At 36.0% G+C, this 22817-nt stretch overlaps 4 protein-coding genes and 1 long non-coding RNA gene across 6 annotated transcripts; 2 read left to right on the top strand and 3 right to left on the bottom strand.

Annotated features, from left to right (window-relative positions):
- Nucleotides 1-6026: 6026 nt before the first annotated feature.
- On the bottom strand, nt 6027-9087 carry LOC124380950 (H-2 class I histocompatibility antigen, Q8 alpha chain-like). Its single transcript, XM_046842294.1, is given in 8 exon segments — nt 6027-6481; nt 6577-6603; nt 6804-6998; nt 7091-7399; nt 7760-8035; nt 8182-8331; nt 8334-8447; nt 8973-9087. Coding segments are annotated over 8 exon segments (1146 nt in total). The 5' UTR covers nt 9040-9087; the 3' UTR covers nt 6027-6473.
- Nucleotides 9088-10127: 1040 nt separating this feature from the next.
- LOC124380999 lies at nt 10128-13106 on the top strand. 2 transcript variants are annotated; one of them, XR_006924761.1, is made up of 3 exons: nt 10128-10234; nt 10570-10750; nt 13045-13106. It is a non-coding gene; the product is annotated as an uncharacterized LOC124380999 (long non-coding RNA). The 2 variants fall into 2 exon arrangements; XR_006924760.1 differs by lacking the exon at nt 13045-13106 and adding an exon at nt 10882-11011.
- On the bottom strand, nt 10313-11020 carry LOC124380989 (serine/threonine-protein kinase pim-3-like). The gene is made up of 3 exons (XM_046842360.1): nt 10819-11020; nt 10612-10724; nt 10313-10459 (listed from the first exon to the last, which is right to left on the bottom strand). Exons 1-3 carry the CDS (start codon nt 11018-11020, stop codon nt 10436-10438), a joined length of 339 nt encoding a protein of 112 aa, XP_046698316.1. The 3' UTR covers nt 10313-10435.
- Nucleotides 11294-14862, bottom strand: LOC124380946. The gene is made up of 13 exons (XM_046842284.1): nt 14552-14862; nt 13883-13959; nt 13680-13746; nt 13425-13551; nt 13220-13291; nt 13018-13126; nt 12817-12913; nt 12623-12725; nt 12392-12532; nt 12128-12290; nt 11845-11929; nt 11632-11682; nt 11294-11482 (listed from the first exon to the last, which is right to left on the bottom strand). Exons 1-13 carry the CDS (start codon nt 14632-14634, stop codon nt 11443-11445), a joined length of 1215 nt encoding a protein of 404 aa, XP_046698240.1. The 5' UTR covers nt 14635-14862; the 3' UTR covers nt 11294-11442.
- A 2036-nt stretch (nt 14863-16898) lies between these two features.
- On the top strand, nt 16899-20219 carry LOC124381004. The gene is made up of 4 exons (XM_046842367.1): nt 16899-17043; nt 18874-19104; nt 19716-19853; nt 20032-20219. Exons 1-4 carry the CDS (start codon nt 16992-16994, stop codon nt 20217-20219), a joined length of 609 nt encoding a protein of 202 aa, XP_046698323.1. The 5' UTR covers nt 16899-16991.
- Nucleotides 20220-22817: the final 2598 nt, after the last annotated feature.

Genomic DNA, 22817 nt, shown 5'->3' with positions numbered 1-22817 from the left:
GTGTGGTGATTTGCGCTCACTGGCTGAAGGCAGGTACTGATGAAGGTGAGGTGAGGAGGCCTGGGGTGCAGTCAGCATTTATTTTAAAGGTGTTTAATAGGGCTGAGGTCAGAGCTCTATAGCAGGCCACTTAAAATCTTCCACACACTTCCAACCCATTTAAAGCATATATTTATACAGCGTACATTCGGCCATGCAGAAAACACAAGGTTTAGTACAGTTAAGTAGGTATGAGGGTAATGCATGTAATTGCATAAACTAACCAGTAGGTTGTACGATTCTCCCCGTAAAAACGCAGTGTGTGAGAGAGAAACGTGACGAATCAAAAGTGCCTTGATTGGACATTGCATTTTTAATAAAAGTGTGATTATACAGTAAGGCTCAAATCTAACGCAACATCAGCAGATCTACTCTAAAATATAACCATACATTTCATGACATTTAAATCGTCACACTGGTAATAGAGCTTTATTATGCAGTGACAATTTTCCGCGCATTCCCCGTTAAATTTCCAACTCAATATTAGCAATGTCACACTGTACAGCAACTTTGTAATTTAACGATATAAGTTATTATTATTGACCTACATGCTTGAGCGGGTTTGATGACGAGATTGTATAAGCTGCCGGATCAGTTATCTTCTGCAAACACAGCTCATAATGCTTTTGCATAATAAGACTGGTGACTTTCTTGAATTTAAAGTCAATGTAGTCACTTAAATATGACCAGATGTTTGTTATGGCATTTTGCTTTCAACTGGGTCTACATCACTGTCTTGTAGTTTCTGGGAAACGATTTTACCCCCCTTACATTATTCTTATTCATTTATTTATTTGTTTGTTTACTCGGTACAATACTTCCAACATAGCATACCTAAGTCAAAGTAAAATGACAGGTTTTAATAACTACTTAAAAAGTAAAAGTATGCAAAAAAAAAAAAAACCTACTCAATTACAGAAAAAAAAAAAAATGAAATGTAATTTGTTACTTTCCACCTCTGGTCAACTGTCATGTTGGCTCAGTCTTCTTTTAAAACCGCATGTCTTCCTTCAAACACATGCAGCAACTGTTTCTTTCATGCTTTCAATAGTTTCCAACCACAGACCTGACAATTGCACGCACAACTGCAGATACTCTCACCTGCGTTTGATCATTCTGACCATGCACCAGCTACTTTCTCACATTTTTCACTTACCAACATATGTACATATGCATATTATTATACCTATAAATAATACTCATATTACCATTCAAATATAAGGAACAAGTGTGATTTTTTTTACTGTACATTTATAATCATTCCATTCTAATTTGTTTGACTTCAGTGAAAGAGGTCAAAAGAAAACACTAGAAAAATCACCAGTGTACTTTTCTTTACATCATTTTAGAGAGGATCAAATCAAACATGATCTCAATTATACATCCCTACTCTCAGACTAAACTCAGTAGTGTGTATTAATTAATCTGCACTTCCTTTCTTTCCATATTTATTTATTTATTTATTTATTTACTATTGCTATTAATTATTAATATCAATTCAGCAGATAATCTACTGTAACTCAAGAGTTTTTTTTCTCAGGAGAAAAAGCCAAGAAATAAAATTGATTTCTATGCAATGTCTCACTGGTGTCTCTGTGAAATATTAAAAAGAGATCACACACACATCATCAACCTACCAAACACCCCTCCCCCCACCGCCCTGTTACTTCTATAAAGACACCGAGCGCCTGGTGATGTTTGTTCAGCCTGAGAACACGTCTCTCACCATCACTGCACTGAACGTCTCTGATACAGGACTGTATTACTGCAGCACCATGGCACTAAACAAACTGACCTTCAGAAACTCGACATATTTACACGTCAGAGGTACATTTCTATAAATTAAATAAATGCAGTAAAACTTCACTGAGAATTTGAGATTATTAAAATAATGTTTTATGTTTCAGGAGTAAATCAAACTATTGTTACTGAAAACAAAGAGAAAGGTTTGATGTTTTTATTCTACCACAGGCTTTTTGTACATTTGTAAATTATAATAAAATTTAAGTTTAATGATCAGTACATTTTTCTTGAATGTTTTCAGGTTGCTTCTCTACGACTCTGATCTTTGTGCTGAACGCGGTGTTTGGTTTAGTAGTTGTGATTCTTCTCAGTGTCCTGATCTTCATCCTACTAAAGCACAAACACAGAAACACACATGGAGGTAAAAATATTATTCCTATAATAATAATAATAATAATAATAATGATAATAATAATGTATCTGTTGTGTTGGTTTAGGTGCTGAAACAAAAGATCATGAGGTAAATCTGATACTACCAACTAATTTAAACTCTAAATCAGAAATATTTTGTATATAAAATAATGTTTATTAAAACAATTAGAAAGCTAAACACCAAGAAACACCATCAGTGAATGTTTGGAACTATTTACACTACACACACTTGTGTTTCACTGATTTACAGGCTTCTACCTCGTATATATTTATTCCCAACTACAATCTATATAAAGACTTTGAATGTGAAATACCTAAATATTTCTATCTATCTATCTATCTATCTATCTATCTATCTATCTATCTATCTATCTATCTATCTATCTATCTATCTATCTATCTATCTATCTATAAATCTAATTGTCTATCTATCTATCTCTAAATCTAATTGTCTATCTATCTATCTTGAAAAGATAATAAAAAAAAAGACATTAACATTTTTTTATTATAAAAAAAAAATTATATTAGCATTAAACCTGTAATATAATTTATTCAGAACTTTATAGCAGCCAATAAAGCAGCTTTTTAGTAAATATTTAGAATTCAATTCAAAATATAAGTTTTTTTTATGTTTTCCTTTTGGCTGCAGGACATATACAGATTTTGTTTTACCATTATGGTAGTTTATGAATTTTTTTATCATTTTATTTTTATGTTTAAATAATAAATATAATTTCAACTTTTTTAATAATAGTCATAATTATTTATCTATAGTTTTTTTCATAATAGAGAGAGATTGGTGCTGTGCTTTATTTTCATGTCAGAAGTAAAAAAAAAATGATATAGAAGATATATATAGATATATATAGATATATTTATAATTTTATTTATTTATTTATTTATTTATTTATTTTTATCTGAAATGAATGCAATTTCTTAGGTTCTTTAAAACAGCAATTCTCAAACTTTTTACTGTAGGAATTCCCACGAGTGAAATTTCTCAGTGTGAATTTATATAACGTAATAAAAATATATATGGTTTATTAGTTATATAAAAAAATTTCCACTGACAAAAAACTTGTTCATTTGTAAGTGATTTGTGTTTGAGTTCTTGATGTATAATGAAATAACAATAACATTATACAATAACTTTGATTGCATTAGCCGAATTTATCATCTCCAAACATCTAAAGGAAAAACACTGAATGTATTTTTTATTCTGTTTGTGTGTATTTTGTGTGTGTGTTTTGTGTGTGTATTTTGTGTGTGTTTTGTGTGTGTGTTCTGTGTGTGTGTGTGTGTGTGTGTGTGTGTGTGTGTGTGTGTGTGTGTGTGTGTGTGTGTGTGTGTGTGTTGTGTGTGTGTGTGTTGTGGGTTTTGTGTGTGGGTTTTGTGTGTTTTGTGTGTGTGTTTTGTGTGTGTGTGTGTGTGTGTGTGTGTGTGTGTGTGTGTGTGTGTGTGTGTGTGTGTGTTTTGTGTGTGTGGCTGCAGGATTCTGACTCGAACACGCTGCATTACGCTGCACTGAAGTTCTCAAAAAAGAAAACCAAGAGGAGAAAGAGACATGATGAAACCCTGGATGAACATGTTGTCTATTCTTCTGTCACGCAGTGATGATTGTATGTAATCTTACAGTTCATTTACTGTGCACTTAAACAAGAATCAGATAAAACATGATGATGATCTGTGTAAGAAAATTCTATCATTTATAAAGTCACAATAATAGAATATGAAATTGTGTCATTCAAGAGAATTTCTTGATTTTTTTTTGTATTCTATACATTTGTATACTTTTAACTTTTTTTTACTATTAACACCTTGTATGAAATCTTCCAGTGTAATAAAATTGATTTGTAGAGACTCTGGGAATAAAAACTGCTCACTGATGCTGATGTTGTGTGAGAACTGCGTGTCCCATCAAATCTTACCGATCAAATAGAAATGTTTTCTAATCTGTTTGGAGTTTTAGGCAAAATAATTTGTTAAATCTCATAATTTTATAATTTTTTTGCAGGAAATTGAGTCATTAGTGTGTTTTGAAAATATTCACATCTGACCATTTTTATCATTTCGTTATCTTGATATATAAGTAAAATAGCAAACATTACCATAGTGTTCATTTGACACGTTTCTTTTGTATGCATTAGTATAAAGAGGAGTTTATACATTAAATACATTAGTGGTGTGTATAAATAAAATCATCTTAAACATTTTTCTTTAAAAAAAAAAGATCATTCGTCAAAAAAAAAATGTTTTAATACAATACGAAATGTTTTAAGCCGTCTTAGCTCTAATTGTCTTTTTATTGCCCCCTAGAGGTTTACAGTGGTATTGCAGGAGGCCTGTGCCACTGAAATGTCAGTGGGGCAATAATATAATTTGTATTCGATATATAAAAAAGGGTTTTAATGTATATACTTGTTAATGAATGTCTTAATAAATATGTAAAAAGAACTACAAATAAGTACTTTCTAAAACGTCATATTGTGTGAAGGGGGAAAAAGCCTAAAATGGTGCAATTATTCACAAACTGAAATATATATATATTTTAGGACTATATATTAATCGCACGATTGTCATTAGTTAACTGTCGATTAATCGGAACTTAATTGCACATTTTTTTCTTTTTTAAATGTACCTGAGATTATTCTTTTTAAAGTTTTTAATACTCTATTCAGCATGGACATGGACAAATATTGATTGATATTGATTTATGCAAATGTATGTTTATCATCTGTGAAACGAAACATGAGCATGAAGACTTTAAATTGCCGGATATGTGCATCATATCGGATTTTGGTGCTTGATTTGAGACTTGACGCATCAGTAAAACAAATATTTTTCGTTTCGTACTGGCCTTTTGGATGCTTATTAGTGGCGGCCTATTTATGATGCAGTTCACTTAATGGCCACTAGGTGGAAGGCAAGTACGCTCTGCAAACATGATATTAAATCCTCAGCCGAAATGTACACATTTAGCATTTATACCTCAGTGAAATGTTTACACGTTAAGGCCTGACTTGCATTAGGGTTAACGGATCTCATTTCAGTGTTGCTAGGATGGTATTTGTTTTGCATGCTTGTTTTGCATGCTTGCTTCTTCCAGGTTCTTTGTTTACATCTGGCAAATTTGTGCATTTCACTTTTTGACTCAATCATGTGTGAAGGGTTGTAAATTGGAGGTGATTCTTTTGGTGTGTCCTCATTTTGTGTTAGGTGGATGGCTAGCGGCTTAAAAGAATCTGCTAGTCCGTGGAGAATCTTGGCTGTAGTCGACCCATCACTCATGGTTTCTCACACATCTTTCAGTGCTGTGATAATGTTCTCTGCTTTCATTAGATAATCAGTAACACTCTCGTTGTCTGTCATGTGTAACTGAGTTAACATGTACATATTTATAATGCTCTTTCATTATTTTTAGGATTTTTCTGCCATCATCAGCAGCTTCATGTCTTATCAACAATAGGCTTTTATCATCTATAAGTTTTTTTAATCAGCATTCTTCCGTCTGTCTTCCACTAGCTGTCCTGCGTTAGCATCGACAAGGGCTCATGAAATTGTTTATTTTAACTTTGAAGTAAATCGTCTAGAAATCTTGTTTCACAAAGGTCATGTTTATCTTCAGACCCTTCAAACAAAAACTGCGGTGGCAGAAATCCTGCTGCTCTACGTGCCATTTTGTAGAATCGCCAACGTTTACTGCTAAAATGTTTCTTTTGTTAAGCTAGTTTGTTAGCTTTCTTAAATAACGCGTAATAGGCGTACGAGTTACTCAGAGAAAAAAAAAATCAACTCATTTTGCTCTGCTTATTTTTTATTAGCATGAATTTTAAAAAAGCACCAGTTTAGCAGAGTGTAAACAAAAAACAGATTAAGGTCATCAAAAAAAAAAGTAATACCTAATACCTGATACCTAATACTTCATCCTCTGTTAATACAAAAGGTCCATTTTCCTGATACCATAATACAATATGTAAGAGTGAAATACTCAACAGAATGACAACAAAATCCAAATTACATATATATAACCAAATTACAGAAATAAAACCAAACATCCACTATATAATGAATAATATTTGTCCATCTACGAGGCTTTGACAAAAAAAAACAGAGCTGCAACCTGAAAGAGGATACAATAGATGAGTCGATTTTTTAAAAAACTGTATCATATATTTGACCCACAAACAACCACAACAACTGTAAGAAGACTGTAAACATCATGATGTCTCACTGCAGCAGGAACACGCACAGTTTCTCCTTCAAAGGGCTGTAAAAAAAAATTTATCAAAAAGTGAATTCAAAAGACTGCAACTAAACACTGTAGTGAATTTAAAAATTTATGGATCATAAAGATTCACTTACAAGATCTGGGTGGAACAGGTCTGAATCCTGAAAAACAGATGATGGAATATTAATGGATGGACTAAATTTTTTTTTTATATAAAATCTGTGTTTTATCAGAATCTGATTATTGTTGTGTCTAATTTATCATTTCAACTTCATAAAATGTAAAACATGATTTAAATCCAAAATTGGAAAGTGAAAATCTGTTCTAAGGCAACTTCTCATCTGCCTCTTCCTCCACTCACTAGAGTTCTTCTTCTTCCAGACCACAATTCCAGCAAAACCAGCAATTAAAACAGCAAGAGCCACGACCACACCAACGATGGTCCCAATCTGTCCTCCATCTGCTCCTCCATCTGCTCCTCCATCTGATCCAACATCTGATCCAACATCTGATCCAACATCCGATCCAACATCTGCTCCAACATCTGATCCAACATCTGTTAAATCAACACAGTGTCTTTATTATTTGCTGCATCAGCAAATCAGCTTTCACTAAATGTGTAGATTTATAGGAAAGTGTTTCTCCGACCTTTCAGGATTCCGCGCTCGTTCCCGAATCTCTCGAAAGGCAGCACCATCTCCTTCTCCAAGCTGCTGTGCTGAATCACACAGGTGTAGTTGTGTTTCTGCAGCTCCTCAGCCGAGACTTTCAGAACAATCCTCTTCTGGAAGGTTCCATCCCCGTTGGGTAACGTCTCTCCGAGCAACACGTTCTCATGTACCACCTGTCCGTCCTTCTGCCAGGAGATGTCCACTGGATTGGGGTAGAAACCTGTAGCATGACACACCACCTCTGGAGAAGATGGATCCCTCTGGAAAAACGATGCTTCGGGACGAACTGTAGAAACACGCAGTCAAGGAAAGTTAAAACGCAAATGGCAGCGAACTGAAAAGGTATTGTATCTTCTTGTCAGTAGAAAGTTTTTCTTGCTACTTCTTTTTCACTACTTCTAGCTTCATTTCGAATCCATCAAATACAACATAAGGTAAATAAAATCTATTCAACTTAAATATATAATATGTAACTTCATTCAATTATTGGTGTGTACAATATATAAAAAAGGCAAATGTTGGTGTGTGTCAAAGCAGCATTCTTAAATTAGTTTCTGCTTTGAAGGAAATCAGCATGTGTGTGTGTGTGTGTGTGTGTGTGTGTGTGTGTGTGTGTGTGTGTGTGTGTGTGTGTGTGTGTGTGTACCTTTCCTCTCCAGTGTATCCCTGCTGTAACCCAGGTACTGCTTTAACCAACTAATACACTCCATCTCCAGGTAGCTCTTCTGGAATTTAGGATTGATTCCTAAAGAACCCCACTTATTCATGAAGGTCCGAGCTCTAATAGAAGCTTCAGTCCAGGTTTGAGAGCTCATGTCCAGACTGATTAAATCTTCTCCATCATATCCGAACTGATCGTGTCCTCTTTTGGTGCCATTATCATAAAGTTCACAGCCATACATCCTCTGTAGTGTATGAACTCCTGCAGGTACAAACGCACACACACACACACACACACACACACACACACACACACACACACACACACATTAAAACATCTGTATGTAGAGCTTGAAAGCTGATCAAATATGACCTTGTCTTATGCATTTAATATTTAAAGCTAATCACCTGCAGTGTGACGAAAGCTTTGCATCGCTATATTCATGCTGTTTTGGAAGTGCGCTTGTTGATCCTGCATGCGCTGTGTTTCCTGCTCCCAGTACTGTGGATAAGAAGTTCCAATCTTCTTGATCCACTCTGTCTTTGGAATCATCTTCTAATGTTGCTATCGTAGTGGACAAACTGCTCTCCGTCCACCAGACCAACAACAGTGAACTCTGGGAAGGTTCCTCCAGATGTGATGGCAGTATAGCGGTACCACAAAGTGTGTGGGACTGTGAAAAGGCCAATGTTTTTTTTTTTGTAACTTATCATATACAAATCTACATCAGGATACATACTTTAGAACAATGCCACTAGCACTCACATAATAATGTCAATCATCCACTCAAAAATCCTTGTTAAAATTGAAAAGTGGTTTATGTTAGTTTGTCCTAATTAATTTTAAACCTGTGAAAATTGGGGAAGGGGTGAAGGGGGTTGGCGGCGGTTATGTAATTCCAAAATAAATTATTCAATTTTTTATTAACACAAATTTGAATTAAAGCTTAAATCTGCATTTCATTTGAAATCGATTTTTAAGCCACTAAAGTGGGCTTTGTAGGCTCTGGGCCTGAGACTTTGCAAAGACCTGAGACTTTGCAAGACCTGAGATCTGCAGGCACTGGAACACACACTTGCGTGTTCCTTAAGTGCAGTGTGAGATCGAAAAATTGCACAATCGTCCTCTACTGTCAATATTTCACAAATATTTACATTTTAGCATGTAGCTTTTAATCAAATGATCATTTTAAACTTACCTGCTGATGACAGATTAATATTTAAGAGAGTAAAGAGAAGAAGTAGAACCTCCATTATAACTGTCATGCCCAAAAATGTTGCTTTCCAGGAATGTCAAAATAAAGGCTGACACCACATTCCATACATACATATGAACATCTGGAACTTTTTTACACTGGGGTCATATGAAAGATAATATATTATATATATAATTCTGCATTCTGTGTTAAAGAAACACTTTACAAAACACTCTGCACCAATGTACAGTGTTTCAGTCCTATGCAGTGGACAACACTTGCTTAAAAACACAATGCAATTGTAAATGAAAAAGTAACTAAACATTTGGAACATCTGACTCATTTACATATTTATTATTCATGTAATTATTCACCTATCGTTTGTCTTTTCTACATCTTTTACTTCTAATAAAAACACAGTGTACGCAGGTTTAACAATCTACTCTTTTCTCCTGACTTTCAAGTCCATTGTATAAACAGTAAAAACACAGTAAAGGTTCTGGAGTAAAGGTTCTGCTGGAAATGATCATACGCTACATCTTACATTTGGTCCAGAATGCCTGAGTGTAGTTTCTGTAAAATAGGCAAATATTAAAATTCTACATATGTGACAAGAAAGGATTCCTGCTTAATAATACAAAAAAAGGTTCTTCTACCTTATTTATCGCATATTTTACTCAATTTTGGTTTATTTTTTTACTTTCATCAAGCTTCACCTTATTGTATGTTCACTTATGTACTTTAATTTTGGTTTAAAGCCACGTGATTATATAGTCATGTGACATGGACTTTTAGAAACGTGACACCACCTCACCTGTGCAGCCGTGTTTTAAAAAGTCCTGAGGCTCATCCTTGAGTGTGTCTTTCACCTCCGATGGTGGTTTTAATTCACCAACCTAAAACTGAACCCTCTCGAAATCACATATTTGTATAATTAGACTATTTAATCATTTAAAAAATAAATTAAAACCACAGTGTTTTTACTGCTTATCCAACTATATATAAATTCATTTGTAACACACCAGCTATAAACCTGGATGGTACAGGTTCAGATAAAGAGAGCTAGTGAAGGGTATTGAACATGATCCAACATGTTCAATACCAAAGTCACCCAGCAGGTTCTCTTGCCCAGTAAACATGTTCTTCAAAGTTGTTGGACTTGATGTCATGGTGTATCACTTTTACTATAAATCCTGTGGTAAAAAACTCTGGTAGGGTCAACAGCAGATTGCGGCATCCTGAAAATAACTAAAGACTTAACAACGGTAAGCATCTGCCATAGCATCGCGAAGGCACATTGGTGTAAAAGGAACAGACACCACAACATATATCAGTTTGCTCTTTCCTTTATTTGAAATTATTAGTTTAGTAATAATGATCATTTTTATTCCTGTCATGTTATTTGCTTTCCTGTATTTTTATGTTTTACTTCTCTTCTGGTGTGTTTGGGTCTTTATGTGTGCAAATCAAACTGTTGGTTTCAGAAGGATCTGCAAAATAATAATAATAAAATAAAGCATAATAAAATGTGTGACTTTAGTTTTTTCATGTAACGACATGTTCTTGATATTATGACATAAATCACCTGTCTCTGTTACAGAAGCTCATAGGAATGAGATCTACACGTCTCTAACTGTCTTACCTGGACATTGTCCTGAACTCCACCTTCAAACCACTCATGCCCAAAGATGTCCTCGAAACTGGGACGCAATTCTGGGTTCAATTCCAGGCACCACATTATCAGCTCGAAACACTCTGTGTGAGCAGCGATGAGACAGAGGGTGAGATACAAACACAAACTGATACAATTCCACTTGTTCTGCTGAAAGGTTTCTCTTCGTGGACTCACCTGGAGACACGTCAGGCTGAAGATTTAGGAGCCCAAAGTACAAATCATTGTCTATTTTTATAGGGAAGTCTCCGGTCAACAAGTTGTACAGGACGATGCCCAGATTCCAGATGGTAGCAGGAATGCCCATATACTTTCCGTGTAATAGAAACTCGGTGGCACCAAAAAATTTGTACCTGAAAGTAAAAGAGGGAAAGACCATCAGCAAATGTCACAAAAATGATCACAATCACACTTCACCACTACGTTCCATTTGATTCTCTCGGATATCCGTTACGATGTTACCTGCATAATCTGTGTAGGGCGTGTCCAACAGCCAATCACCACAGCCGAAATCGATTAGTTTGACCACCAGCGTCTCAGTGTTTATGAGGAGGTTGTCTGCCTTGATGTCACGGTGTATCACCCCGCGAGCGGCGCAGTGACGAGTCGCCCAAACCACCTGCCGCATGATTTCACGAGCCTGTGCTTCAGACAGAGGATTCTTTTGAAGCTGAAGATAGTCGCTGAGGTTCATACAGGGACTGGGATGCTGCAGGACCATGATGATGTGATCGGGCATGTCAAACCAGTCGAACAGAGTTAACACGTTGTTACAGCGAGGTTGAGCCGACACAGCCTTCATCAGCGCCACCTCCAAAGGAACCTCGTACATCCTACTGGGCTGAAATGACAACGAAGTTGCAGTTGCAGTGTGAATCGAATCTACACCAATAGAGATGATACGTTGGAAAATGTTTGGTTGGGTCAGTACAACTGGTGCAACAGTGACAACTTTATAGCCTCTATAAAGTGCCGTGTATGTTTACTTACAACGCTTGTGAGTCTGGCATTGCCTTTCTTGTCAATGTATTTAATGGCGACCTGTTCACACACAAAACATCAACAGTAGGTTCTTCAAGCCAACATTGCATAGGAATTTTAAATGCCACTACACAAGCAGGACCTGCCCTGGTGGGACCCCATTTTTTAAAAACCGCAGCTATAATGGTCAGACAGCGAAAAGATTATGAAGAGAACATTTACCGTTTTACCGTCTTTATTCCGAATGCCTGCAAAGACGTGTCCCTCCCCAGTGCCTCTCCAACGGTGTACCATGAATGAAACACACCTGTAAAACAGATTTAGCATTTAAGATGATTAACTCTACTCACCTGTACTGAGAGGTGTTTTTTTATTTATTTCTGAAGTTTCTGATAAACTCAAAAGTTCTTCCTTTCCAGTGCTATTTCTGTGCACGTGTCTCCGTGTGTATGCTTTGATTTAAGAGTCACTGAGTTACATGCTATTGTACGTGATGCTAACATACCTGGGTTAGGAGGCTTCAAAGTGAGGTTCTTGCCAGGTTTCCGGCAGCATTCGTATATATGAATATTTAATTTGGCATCCGCTAATTTAATGTCTCGCAGCTGCCAGATGTCCATCAGCCAGTCAGGTTTTGTTCTGTTCCCTTCAAACAGTTTTAAAGACATCTACAAGAGAGAAAAGGAAAAAAATATTTTTGTGGTGAAAGATTGAACTTTCAATTGAAAACCTGGCAACCATAATCTCAATTATTAGTTGTCTTGTTTACCGAAAGAAGGCGATTGTAAAAGGTCCTTTTGAAGCTGTCGGGGAAAGAGAGGGCTGCCATAGCGATGGTCTTGCAGTATTCACGGGCCAAATCCAACTGACCATACATAGCCAACCTGCTGGCATGGCATAACTTGAAGATCTAAAAGAGACAGAAGCAATCATTCTCAGTGAACTGGTTGAATCTGACAGATCAATGGCCATGAAAAACCAAATGAAGGTCAATTCCAACCTGGAAGCTCGGCTGTGCAAGTCCTGAGGAGATCGACAGAATGTATTCGTACATCTCGGTTCTTATGAAGGCTTGTTCCTGGACCATGAGGCCAAATGGTATTCTGGTGTCAAGAAAATAATTGTTAGTAGCAAAAACCAAACACACAAACACACACACAAACACACACACACACACACGCACACACACAATACCTGTCACATCCGATCAGCTGAAACTGGCTGCGTGACCCCAGCTCCACTTTTGCCAGCACGTAGCAGAGGTGCGCTGCGGAGATCAGACCTCTGGAGGCTGCAGATAAGAGTGACCATGCATGAGAAGATCAGGGATCCAGGACACTTAATGTACATGTCAATTTCAGAAAAAAACGCTGTTATTGTGGAGTATATTCATACCTAAATCATCTCCCATTATAATCACAGCTTCTCTGCGCTCATCATCCAACCCTGAGGAGTACAAAAGCTGCACCAGAGGAATGCACCAGGTCTTGAGGTTCATGTTGAGCTGTAGAAGACGTAAGTCCACATAATACTGATACAAAGCATTGCACAGTGACACAATCAGACAGATGCTGATACTGAGGAGTGATATACAGACCTCTGCTGCCTTCTTCTTCAGCATGCTGTAACCATTGAAGAGGAGAGGAGCGATTTTACACATATTCACTTTCTGTCGGAGAGAAACATCAGTAAAATTACACGTCAATTCGTATCACTTCAATGTCAATAGCGTTATATTACAACTGTACTACATTCATTTATATACAGATTATGATTAAGAAGAAGCTCAGCTCTGTACATACTCCATTCTCATTGCAGGACAGTTCCATGATCTGCCAAAAGAAATAGTTCTCCACTTGGTTGTGTTGGAGACACAACTGTTGTGTCTGAAGGATAAACTGGATCAGGTTATTTTTCTGCATTGTATCCCTGCAACAGATGTTAGAACAGCTGTTTTATGTCGATCTCCATGCACAGTTGCATAGTTTAAAACACTGCTGATTATTATGAGTGTAGGAGGCAGAAGAGACTTTAGGAGAAGGGAATGCGGGTCTCACCTCATAAGAGGACCTGGAAACAGAAGTGTCTCTTGAGGTATTTGAGGTTGATCCACGACGTTCACGTCTAGAATCAAAACCTCAGTTAGAGATATAATTCTATACAACTCTATATCTTATACATGCTGTTTATTCTACAATGTTCAAAATGTTCAAGTTCTTCAGGAGTTTTTTTTTTTTGTGTGTGTGTGTTTGATTTGCACCTGAAACCAAAGATTTGTTTCCAGGACATGGTGTGTGATCATCAGGAACTTTTATGGGTTCCATTTTCAGCCTACTTCTGTGGAACATTAACAATAAATTTGGTTTTATTATAAATGTATTATAAATGTATTCCAGCAGGTGAGTAAGTCATACCAGTTCTCACCAATACTTTCACATAGCATTTATTGTGCATTTATTTGGTTAAAAACTAAAAGGATCAACATTATTGTGTAGGTTGTGAAGGTTACGCTGATCATCCGCCATTTTTTTTTGTTACATGTTACATGTTTGTTACAATGTTACATTGTGGTAAATGAGTTATTGTCACCAAATTAAAAAATTAGGGTCAGTATGGGGTATTTTTTTCTATCCTATTGTGGTCCCAAGACGCCGTCGTACACATAATGGCATGTAAAAAAAATACAGTTCTACATTAAACATGTAGACGAGTTTTTTCTGTCTACTGATTTCCCCGTTTCCAGTGTTGACGAGAATCAGGAGTTAATAATTTGCTCTACAAGCTGTAAAAACATCACCACATTGACACCCAGTGGAAGCTGCGTGTAACAACAACCCACCGCCGATATTATTTTTACTCCGCCCTGTTTTCAGTTACAAGCGCAGACTTAAACCTTAATATCGCTTAGAGGATCAAATAACCAAATTACCTCCAGTGATCGATGGGATCGAATGACCACCAACTCCAAAAGCAACTGCTTTTATGAAAACAACAGACGCCATGTGACGTCATAACGGAGAGAGATTTTTCTTTTATTGCTGCTCAAAACACACCATAAAACCCACATGGTGTCAGTCACCTTTACAATTAGCTTCACAAATACATTTATACTCAAAATCACTGCTATTATTTACATCTTTTCCCAGAGCCATTACACATAATACACATAGTTTCAGAAACATTGATGAAAAACCCACAGAAACACACGAAATGCATGAACATATTAATGCATGCATGCATTTCGTGTGTTTCTGTGGGGTTTTTTTTTCATCAACTTTTAATAATTATTACCAACACTACATTGTTGGTAATTATTGTGAGAAATCATTAATATGATCAGTGTCTTCACATAGATCAGGGGAGTCAAACTCAGATGATTTTATAAAGATCTATTATTATTGTTATTGTTATTAATGTCCCGGCGATATGAAGCGCTGATAACACAAACTACAGATCTCATAATGCAGCGCTTCAGCTGCCATACTAAGCACTAGACTACCTGGGAACATTCCAGCGTCAATCAAGTGGAGCTTCTGTTGATGTATTCAACTCTATTTTACATTTATCGTGAAACAGCGCCTCACAGTGGTGAATAGAAAAGTTGACGCTGAGTAGATGATTACTGACACTGCTGGTAATTAAGGAATTGAATCTAAGATGAACTACGAGACAAAACATCAGGAGAAGCTGAAAAACCTGAATGCAGAGCACAAGATACAGAAATTAGAAGAGTTTAAGAAGAATCTGACATTTCAGCAGACGTGTTTCACCATTTATTTATTTTTTCATTGTAATAATTTTTTTGGGTCATATTTATGCATGGAAATCTTATTCACACTATGCTTTTAATGGCAGCACTAAAGCTAGTTTTTTGTGATTGACTATAGTCAGGCCTATAGTCTGTATACTATAGTCAGTATAGTGGGTTCCAAAAGTGCAGACGAGAAAGATTCCTTCTTTTCTGCAGGAATGGAGCACAAATCTGTCACCATGAACGTCTTATCCCTTTTCACCATTCATTTCTTCCGGGGATCTGCAGGTAAAAGCGATTTAATATAGTGAAGAGCTGCTGTAGTTTGGGTTGGGTCAAACAGAGGACAAGGGCAGGGACAGGGGCATAGGCAGAGTCTGGTTTAAGAACATCTGGGTGTCACATCTTGAATTATTTAATGGGGTTGAAATATCTGAACTGATGCTCTCAATTTGTTTCTTCTCTAAACTCCAGCAGGAGGTTGGATTATGAATAAATACATGAATGTAAGAATGAATGAGTTTGTTATTTCTGTTGTTTCCTGTAGAACCTTGTTCCTGAGGGAATGTGGTTCCATTTTATTGTTTGTTGTCCCGTATATGGCTGAAATGACAAAAGCCGGCTGCTTCATCCAGAGTGAAATTGAATTTAGATTTGGTGAGTGTGATCAAAAAGATTTTTTCTATGCCAAATATCCAAATGAATCTTAAATGATGTTCTTGATGTACTTCATTCTTCTGTGTATTCAGCAAAGGAGCAGGTTTTAGAGGACGTTCACGAGGAAATGTTTTTTTTTTATTAACGTTCATTATGTCAAGATCACAAGAAGATGCAGTTGTGATCACGAAAACATGCAGTAGGATTCTGTAACACGGGTTGACTTGGTTTGACGATGGCGTGACGATGGCGTGACAGGCATGGAGACCGAGTTAGAGGATGCAAATGCAGGATTTAATATGAGAGTGGTTAACAGGCAGGGTCAACAACAGTAAACAGGTATATCAGAGGAAAGACAAAAGGGTAATCCAAGGTCGTGGCAGGCCGCGAACAATCATAAACGTATATTTTGTAAAGACAAAACAATAACAATGTGCGTTTGTGACTGTGTCCCATGTATAGTCCTCCTGCTGGAAACTGGGAATAGTCTTTAATTAGTTCCCAGGCAGAGGATTCTGGGAACTGTATTCCAATGAGACACCATTTTGTTAGGCGTGGACAGGGACCGGAAACGTGACAAATTCTATGCTAGTTTTATAGGTTTATTGAAACACAAGTTTTTCACATGTCGAATTTTTGTTGTTGTTGTTTTTATTTATTTAGTTTGTTTATTTTTTTTATATCCTTAGGCCTTACCTAATTAACTGTGCTTGCTAATCAAATTCATGTACATGAATTTTATCTTACTTAACGATAATACTTTTAATTTGAATTGTAACTTGAGCGACATTTGTAGGCGTGGCACTGGGTTTACCTGGATTGTGCTAGAACACGCTAACACGCTCTTTTCCTTCTTAGCCGTCAAACGTGTCGGAGCTCGTCGACATTTCTTCGTTTTTTTTTCGTCGTTAGTTACATATTTGTTATTGTATATTTACTTATTTGATCGCGTTTCACCACAATGAAGGGCATAGTTTGGATTTTGGCATTAGGTTTTGTTGGATTCTCAGCAGGTGGGTAATTTTTTTCCCCTCACATTCCATGACACGCCGTTACATACCGTTATAATAATATCACGTATAGGCTGCAGTTTATCTGCGATTTTCTGTCAGACACACGCAGTCAGGACAGGCAGGTGAAGCAGGTTATGAAGATTATTTTTCTTGTCAAAGTTTGACTGTCTTTTCCAGCAAGTCACATTGAGGCTCTGCCTCACATTAGACTGAGCAGGGAATAATCACATCCTGGAACTATTTGAGTGAATATCACCAAAGAACTGATTGTAGACCTCATATTTGCATTATATTTCCTTACACAGTCAGGCATTTTCAACCACCGGGTCCATGGACTGGTACAGGACCATGGATCAGTTGTACCTGGTCACACAAAAATGTTTTTATTTTTATTGTATTGATGTTCATGGCCTGCAAGGTATTTTGTTTAAAAAAGAGAAAATGACCATTTAAAAAAAATTGTAAAACGTAGAACAAAAAAAGTATTACGGGGCAACAAAAGTCTGGAAAAAGTAAAGCGTTAATAAAATTAAACCGTTAGAGAAACATTTAGCAACTAATAAGGTTCATTAACAACAGTTCAGTAAAATAATTGAGTAAAAATCGTGTATCTTAGAGAGGCAGAGATTCTCAGAATTAATTTCATTCATCATTTGCAGAACATAATATCATCCAAAGTTTTAAAGAATCTGGAGAAATCTCTGTGCACAAGGTACAAGTGCAAAAATCAAATGGGATGCCTGTGATCTTCAGGCCTTCAGGCAGCACTGCATTTTAATAGTCATAATTTTGTAATAGAAATCACTGCATGGGCTCTTTAACGCCTCCAGAAATTATTTTCTGTGAACACAGTTTGACATGTCATCCACAAATGCATGTTAAAGCTCTATCATGCAGTGGAGAAGGCATACATGATCATGATCCAGATACGACGCTCAGTTCAAAAAGCTGCATATCTGATGGTATGGAAGTGCATTAGTGTGGAACTACAGTGGAACGCGCATATTGCACATTTTGGAAAAGCTTGTCAAACTCGCTCAAATCCTTACTCTCGCCCATTTTTCCTGCTTCTAATACATCAACTCTAAGAAACAAAATGTTTACTTACTGCCTAATAATATTCCATCCAATAGCAGGTGCTGTGATTTATTAATATTACTTTAGTGTTGTGTCACTTCACCGCTCATTATGTTATGATGTCACAATGCTGTGAACCAAAACAAGCAAACTGAACAATAAAGGCAGAGCAAAACCACAAGAAAAAAAAAAAGTCCAAAGTCAAAACCAGAGATCAGGGTAGCCAGGTCAGGAAACCAAACCGAGTTATTTAGAATTTAATAATTTCACCTCTTCAGGGTTCATATATGTGTAAATTGGAAGTGTATTGAATGGACATTCGGTGCTACACAGATGAGGACGGGTTCTTTTTGGAGTCAATGTTTCTTCCTCTTCGCATTTTAAAGAGTTTTCTGTTGCCAGAGTCACCACTGGCTCGCGCATTAGGTATAAACTTATAAGTGATAAACTTATAGTCAGTAAACTTATACTTATAACTCAACCAAATCCTCACCTGCCCCTGACCTCACTGTACATATCTGATATTTTGTATAGTTTGTACGTCTGTCAAAAAAAATAAAAATTTTAAACACTGATTAACATAAATTTTAGGAACATACCCCCAAAAAAGTTAGTTTTTTTTTTTTTTTTTAAAGAGAATTGTAATAAAATGACTGTAATTAATTTTTTTTTTGTGATTGAAAATGTATGACTTATTTTTCTACTATTAAAGTAGTCATATGTCTCATGTGTATATTCTTTATTTTTTTCCAGGATCCAACGGTGTTTCCATACGGTACAGTGGCACTCTGGATAAAACCAATGCCACAGAATCTGTTTCTGTTTCTGTTAAAATGAATGACACCTGTTTGTTATACACCCCTGGGACTTTGGAGAACAGGACAGAGGAAGTGTGTCAAAGTCTGTCCCAGCGTTTCCAAGGTGTTTTGAAAGACCTAGTTGTCCACTTGTCTCCGGTAGTGAAAGACTCCAATCAGACTAAAGGTGAGATTTTAACTGAATGCTGATCTCTAGAATTCAACAAAAACTTTAAAAAATCTTGCATTCAATTGATTTCAGTAGCTTGCCCACTTGCAAACTCTAAAAAAACACACATTAATGACCAGTTATAAAATAAAGTCACAAAGCTTTAAGAACATTTGAACTGTACAGCGATTTTCTCACTTCTATGCCACTGAGCAGAAACAATACTCAAGAACAATGATTTTACCACTGTGCAATTAAAACACAGACGATATCAAATCTGGCCATACTGTTTGTCATTAAATAAAACAGGATTTATGGGACCACAGCACAGAAATTTGTCCATGGATTAGTCCAGTTACAAAAAATGCCTTTGGTTATATGTCAAATGAGTTTTGTATTAAGAATGTGACTTCTGAATTAAAGTCCTTTTTAAATTGCCATTTTTATTTGTTTGCTTAGGGTTATATGTTCTGACGTTGCTTTTGGCATGAATCTTTTGCCATTTTGCATCTCAAGCTTTAATTCCTTTGGGTGACGCATCTTTTTGAAGCCATGCTAGTTGTATAATCTAATAATTATCGTTTATATTTTGCACAAACGTGTGTGTGTGTGTGTGTGTGTGTGTTCAGTAAATTTCCAGTGGGTGTTTATCTGTAATGATTCTATGGCGAATATGAAGTTAACCGCTGACGGCAACCCAATCACAGTTGTTGACGATGCAAAGATCCTGAAAAATGAGTGTATACATTGGGAGAAGCAGACAAAAGGTAAAGTGTGTTGTTTGCTATGTTATTGTGACTCACACTCTCTAACATTCAAACACACACACACCTAACACCCACAGCCCACTTACAAACCTTCCTTAAATCTTGAAAATGGATTCTAAAATCGTGAAATTGGAGATTTTCCATAGAAGACAATAAAGAGTCTCTTCTGATTTAAAAGGCGAAAATGTCTGTGGACAAGACTGCAGCCGGACTGGCAGAAAAGATGACAGAAGTGAGCAGACTGTCATCATCACCGGGGTCCCTTTTCACAACGTCACTGACTTTGTCGTCGTCATTGTTGTCATCGCCGTCATCATTGGCGGCGGCGGCGGCGTCATCATCGTCTACAAAAAGTGCTTTGGTTAGTAAAAGTCAAATATGTAGTTCAGCAGAAACAATGAAAACATACATTTGCATATTTACATATTCAAAAAATCGATACATTTGTAGAGATCAATTGTGTAAACTGATATAAAGAGAGTGTAGTGATGGTGGATCAGTTCTGCTTATTACAACAGTTTGTTCCTAATCTGTCTTTTAGGCAAAGAACGTGATCCAAACAATATCCGTGAGTGTCCTTCTAATACTACCTGTGAAATACAGGATCATTCTGTTTTAATATGACTTTAATATTGAATATAACTTTTCCCGTTTGTCTTGGAAATGCTAATGTTTCTTTTCTTGTTCTTGTTCTTTTATTTTTATTTTTTAACAACCACTGAAGTGTGAGGATCTCCTGCTGAAGATTGAGATCTAATGAATGTTATTTCAGTGTTCATCAGAAGCAATTTAACAAGTATCAAATTGAAACTTAAAATCTGTTTACTGCATCAGTAGGGAAAGTGGCATTTTTAAATACGTAGCTTTAAAAGCTATGAGCAGTCACTTGTACCTTTTATTAGGCAGCTCCTGTAGGTATGCAATTACTGACTCTACATGGACATGGCTGTGAATTGCTTGTGTAACTAATATATATATATATATATATATATATATATATATATATATATGAGCTGTCAATCAAATCAAATATTTAATCGCATGAGTGTCATGAGTTAACTCGTGTTTAATCGCAACTCAAGCGCACATTTGCATCTGTTTTAAATAAAGACAAAATATTCTAGTCTGTGTTTTAAATGGCGTAAGTCATCAGGACACCAAATTAAACTTTAGCTACGTTTCCACACGCCAAATCAGTTCATTTCGCCTTATTTTTTTATGATGTATATTCTTATATATATCAATAAATAAGAGCATTAAAGATTCTGCCATAAAGATCTTAAAAATCTGTACTGATAAATTGTTTCTGCAGTCATGTTACTACAGTGTGTGTAAAACCAGTAGCTGATACACTCGTGAGTAAACGCCATGTCCATGTCACTGAAAAACACTGACATTGCTATGTTTTTGAATAGCATCCGTTAAAAAATAAATAAGTCTAACTGTCAGTAAATGCATACGTACGGGGGGTGGTTTCATTGAGGGTGTGTGGAGTGTGTGTTGGGTTGGAGGGGGTGGGGGGGTTGATGTTTATTAGGGTGGTGTGAGTGTGTGTATGGATATTTGTGTGTGTGTGTGTGTGTGTGTGTGTGTGTGTGTGTGTGTGTGTGTGTACTGGACACCAATGAACACAGATGCAGTAGACAGAAATTTGAATTTTAAAGACAAGAATTTATTTAATTCCTGCCTGTATTTCAAACGTATCTTTGCGTAAATAACAGTAACTAGTATTTAAAGCTATTTAATGTCTTTTCAATTACTTATTGTGTTTTTACAACCTGAAATGTGAAAGACGTTACCTTACCATGCAATGTATTAATTCTTGTTTACTTTTATTTATGTAAATCCGGGCTTACTGGAAGGAAAATGAAAGCGTTTGAGATTTCATATTTTTATAAAACATTTTATGTATTATATATATATTTATATACATAAGCCAGTTGAATGCAAAAGTTATCGTCCCCATGCTTGGATATTAATTGTCACAGGGCTCCATAACACCCTTGAAGGAATCCTCTATCTGCACTTTTCCACAGTTTTGAGTGAGCAGGCACCTGGAATCGACTAATGGTCTTGTGATTGACTGTATACATTTCACATAGAGAAATTGGTGTTTTGGCGAACTCTGTTGTGCCATTAAAGAGACAGTTTACTGCCTGCTTCCTCATTACTAAATGAACGGCTTCTACCGTTTCAGAAAATTTCAGAAAAAGCTCTGTATGGTGTTTTTTTTTTTTTTTTTTTTTTCTGCCTGATTCTCAATTCACCATTGACTTGGTGTCTGTTTTTTTTTTTTTTTTACTTTGAAAATGATGAAGGAAAACTTTTGCACTCATCAGAAAGTATTTATGAAAATATGTATGAAAATATTGGTTGTCGATCAACTGCATATGGTAAAAAAAATTGTTATTAATTGCCTGATGAACAAGAAATAAACATGAATATTAATGAAGTGTCTGTTTTTTTGCTTTATTTTTTGCTTCATATTATAGAATAGACGCAGCACTCAGTCTGAACCTCACAGCAATTGCAATTAGTTTTATTCAAATCAATAATTACTGTTACTTAGTTCATAAATGAGGAAAAGTAGCATAGATGTGTTTTTTCTAGTGTAGTGAAATGTAGTTTTGTAAAAGCAGAAAACCTCTGAACACAAATGAAAGACACAAATTTAAAGTTCATTCCAAGGATCACTTGATACATATTGGTTGTGCCAAACTTTTTCCATTTCAGAATTATGGAGGTCCACATTGGTACTGAGCGAAGATGTGATTCCAACTTATATCAGTCTCATGTTAAAAAATCACAAGGAAAAATACTTGAACATGTGGAACTTTAAGTATTTGAATGACGAAAGATACATAAGACTTCCTACGTATCGCATAGAATTATAATTTTCTACATGTTTACTTTCACAAAACTAATATTTATATGATATTTAGATATAATCCATTTTCATAATTG

Source organism: Silurus meridionalis, chromosome 27, assembly GCF_014805685.1.
Source record: "Silurus meridionalis isolate SWU-2019-XX chromosome 27, ASM1480568v1, whole genome shotgun sequence".
NCBI classification, from domain to species: Eukaryota; Metazoa; Chordata; class Actinopteri; order Siluriformes; family Siluridae; genus Silurus; species Silurus meridionalis.
This window is presented reverse-complemented; position numbering and strand designations above follow the sequence as displayed.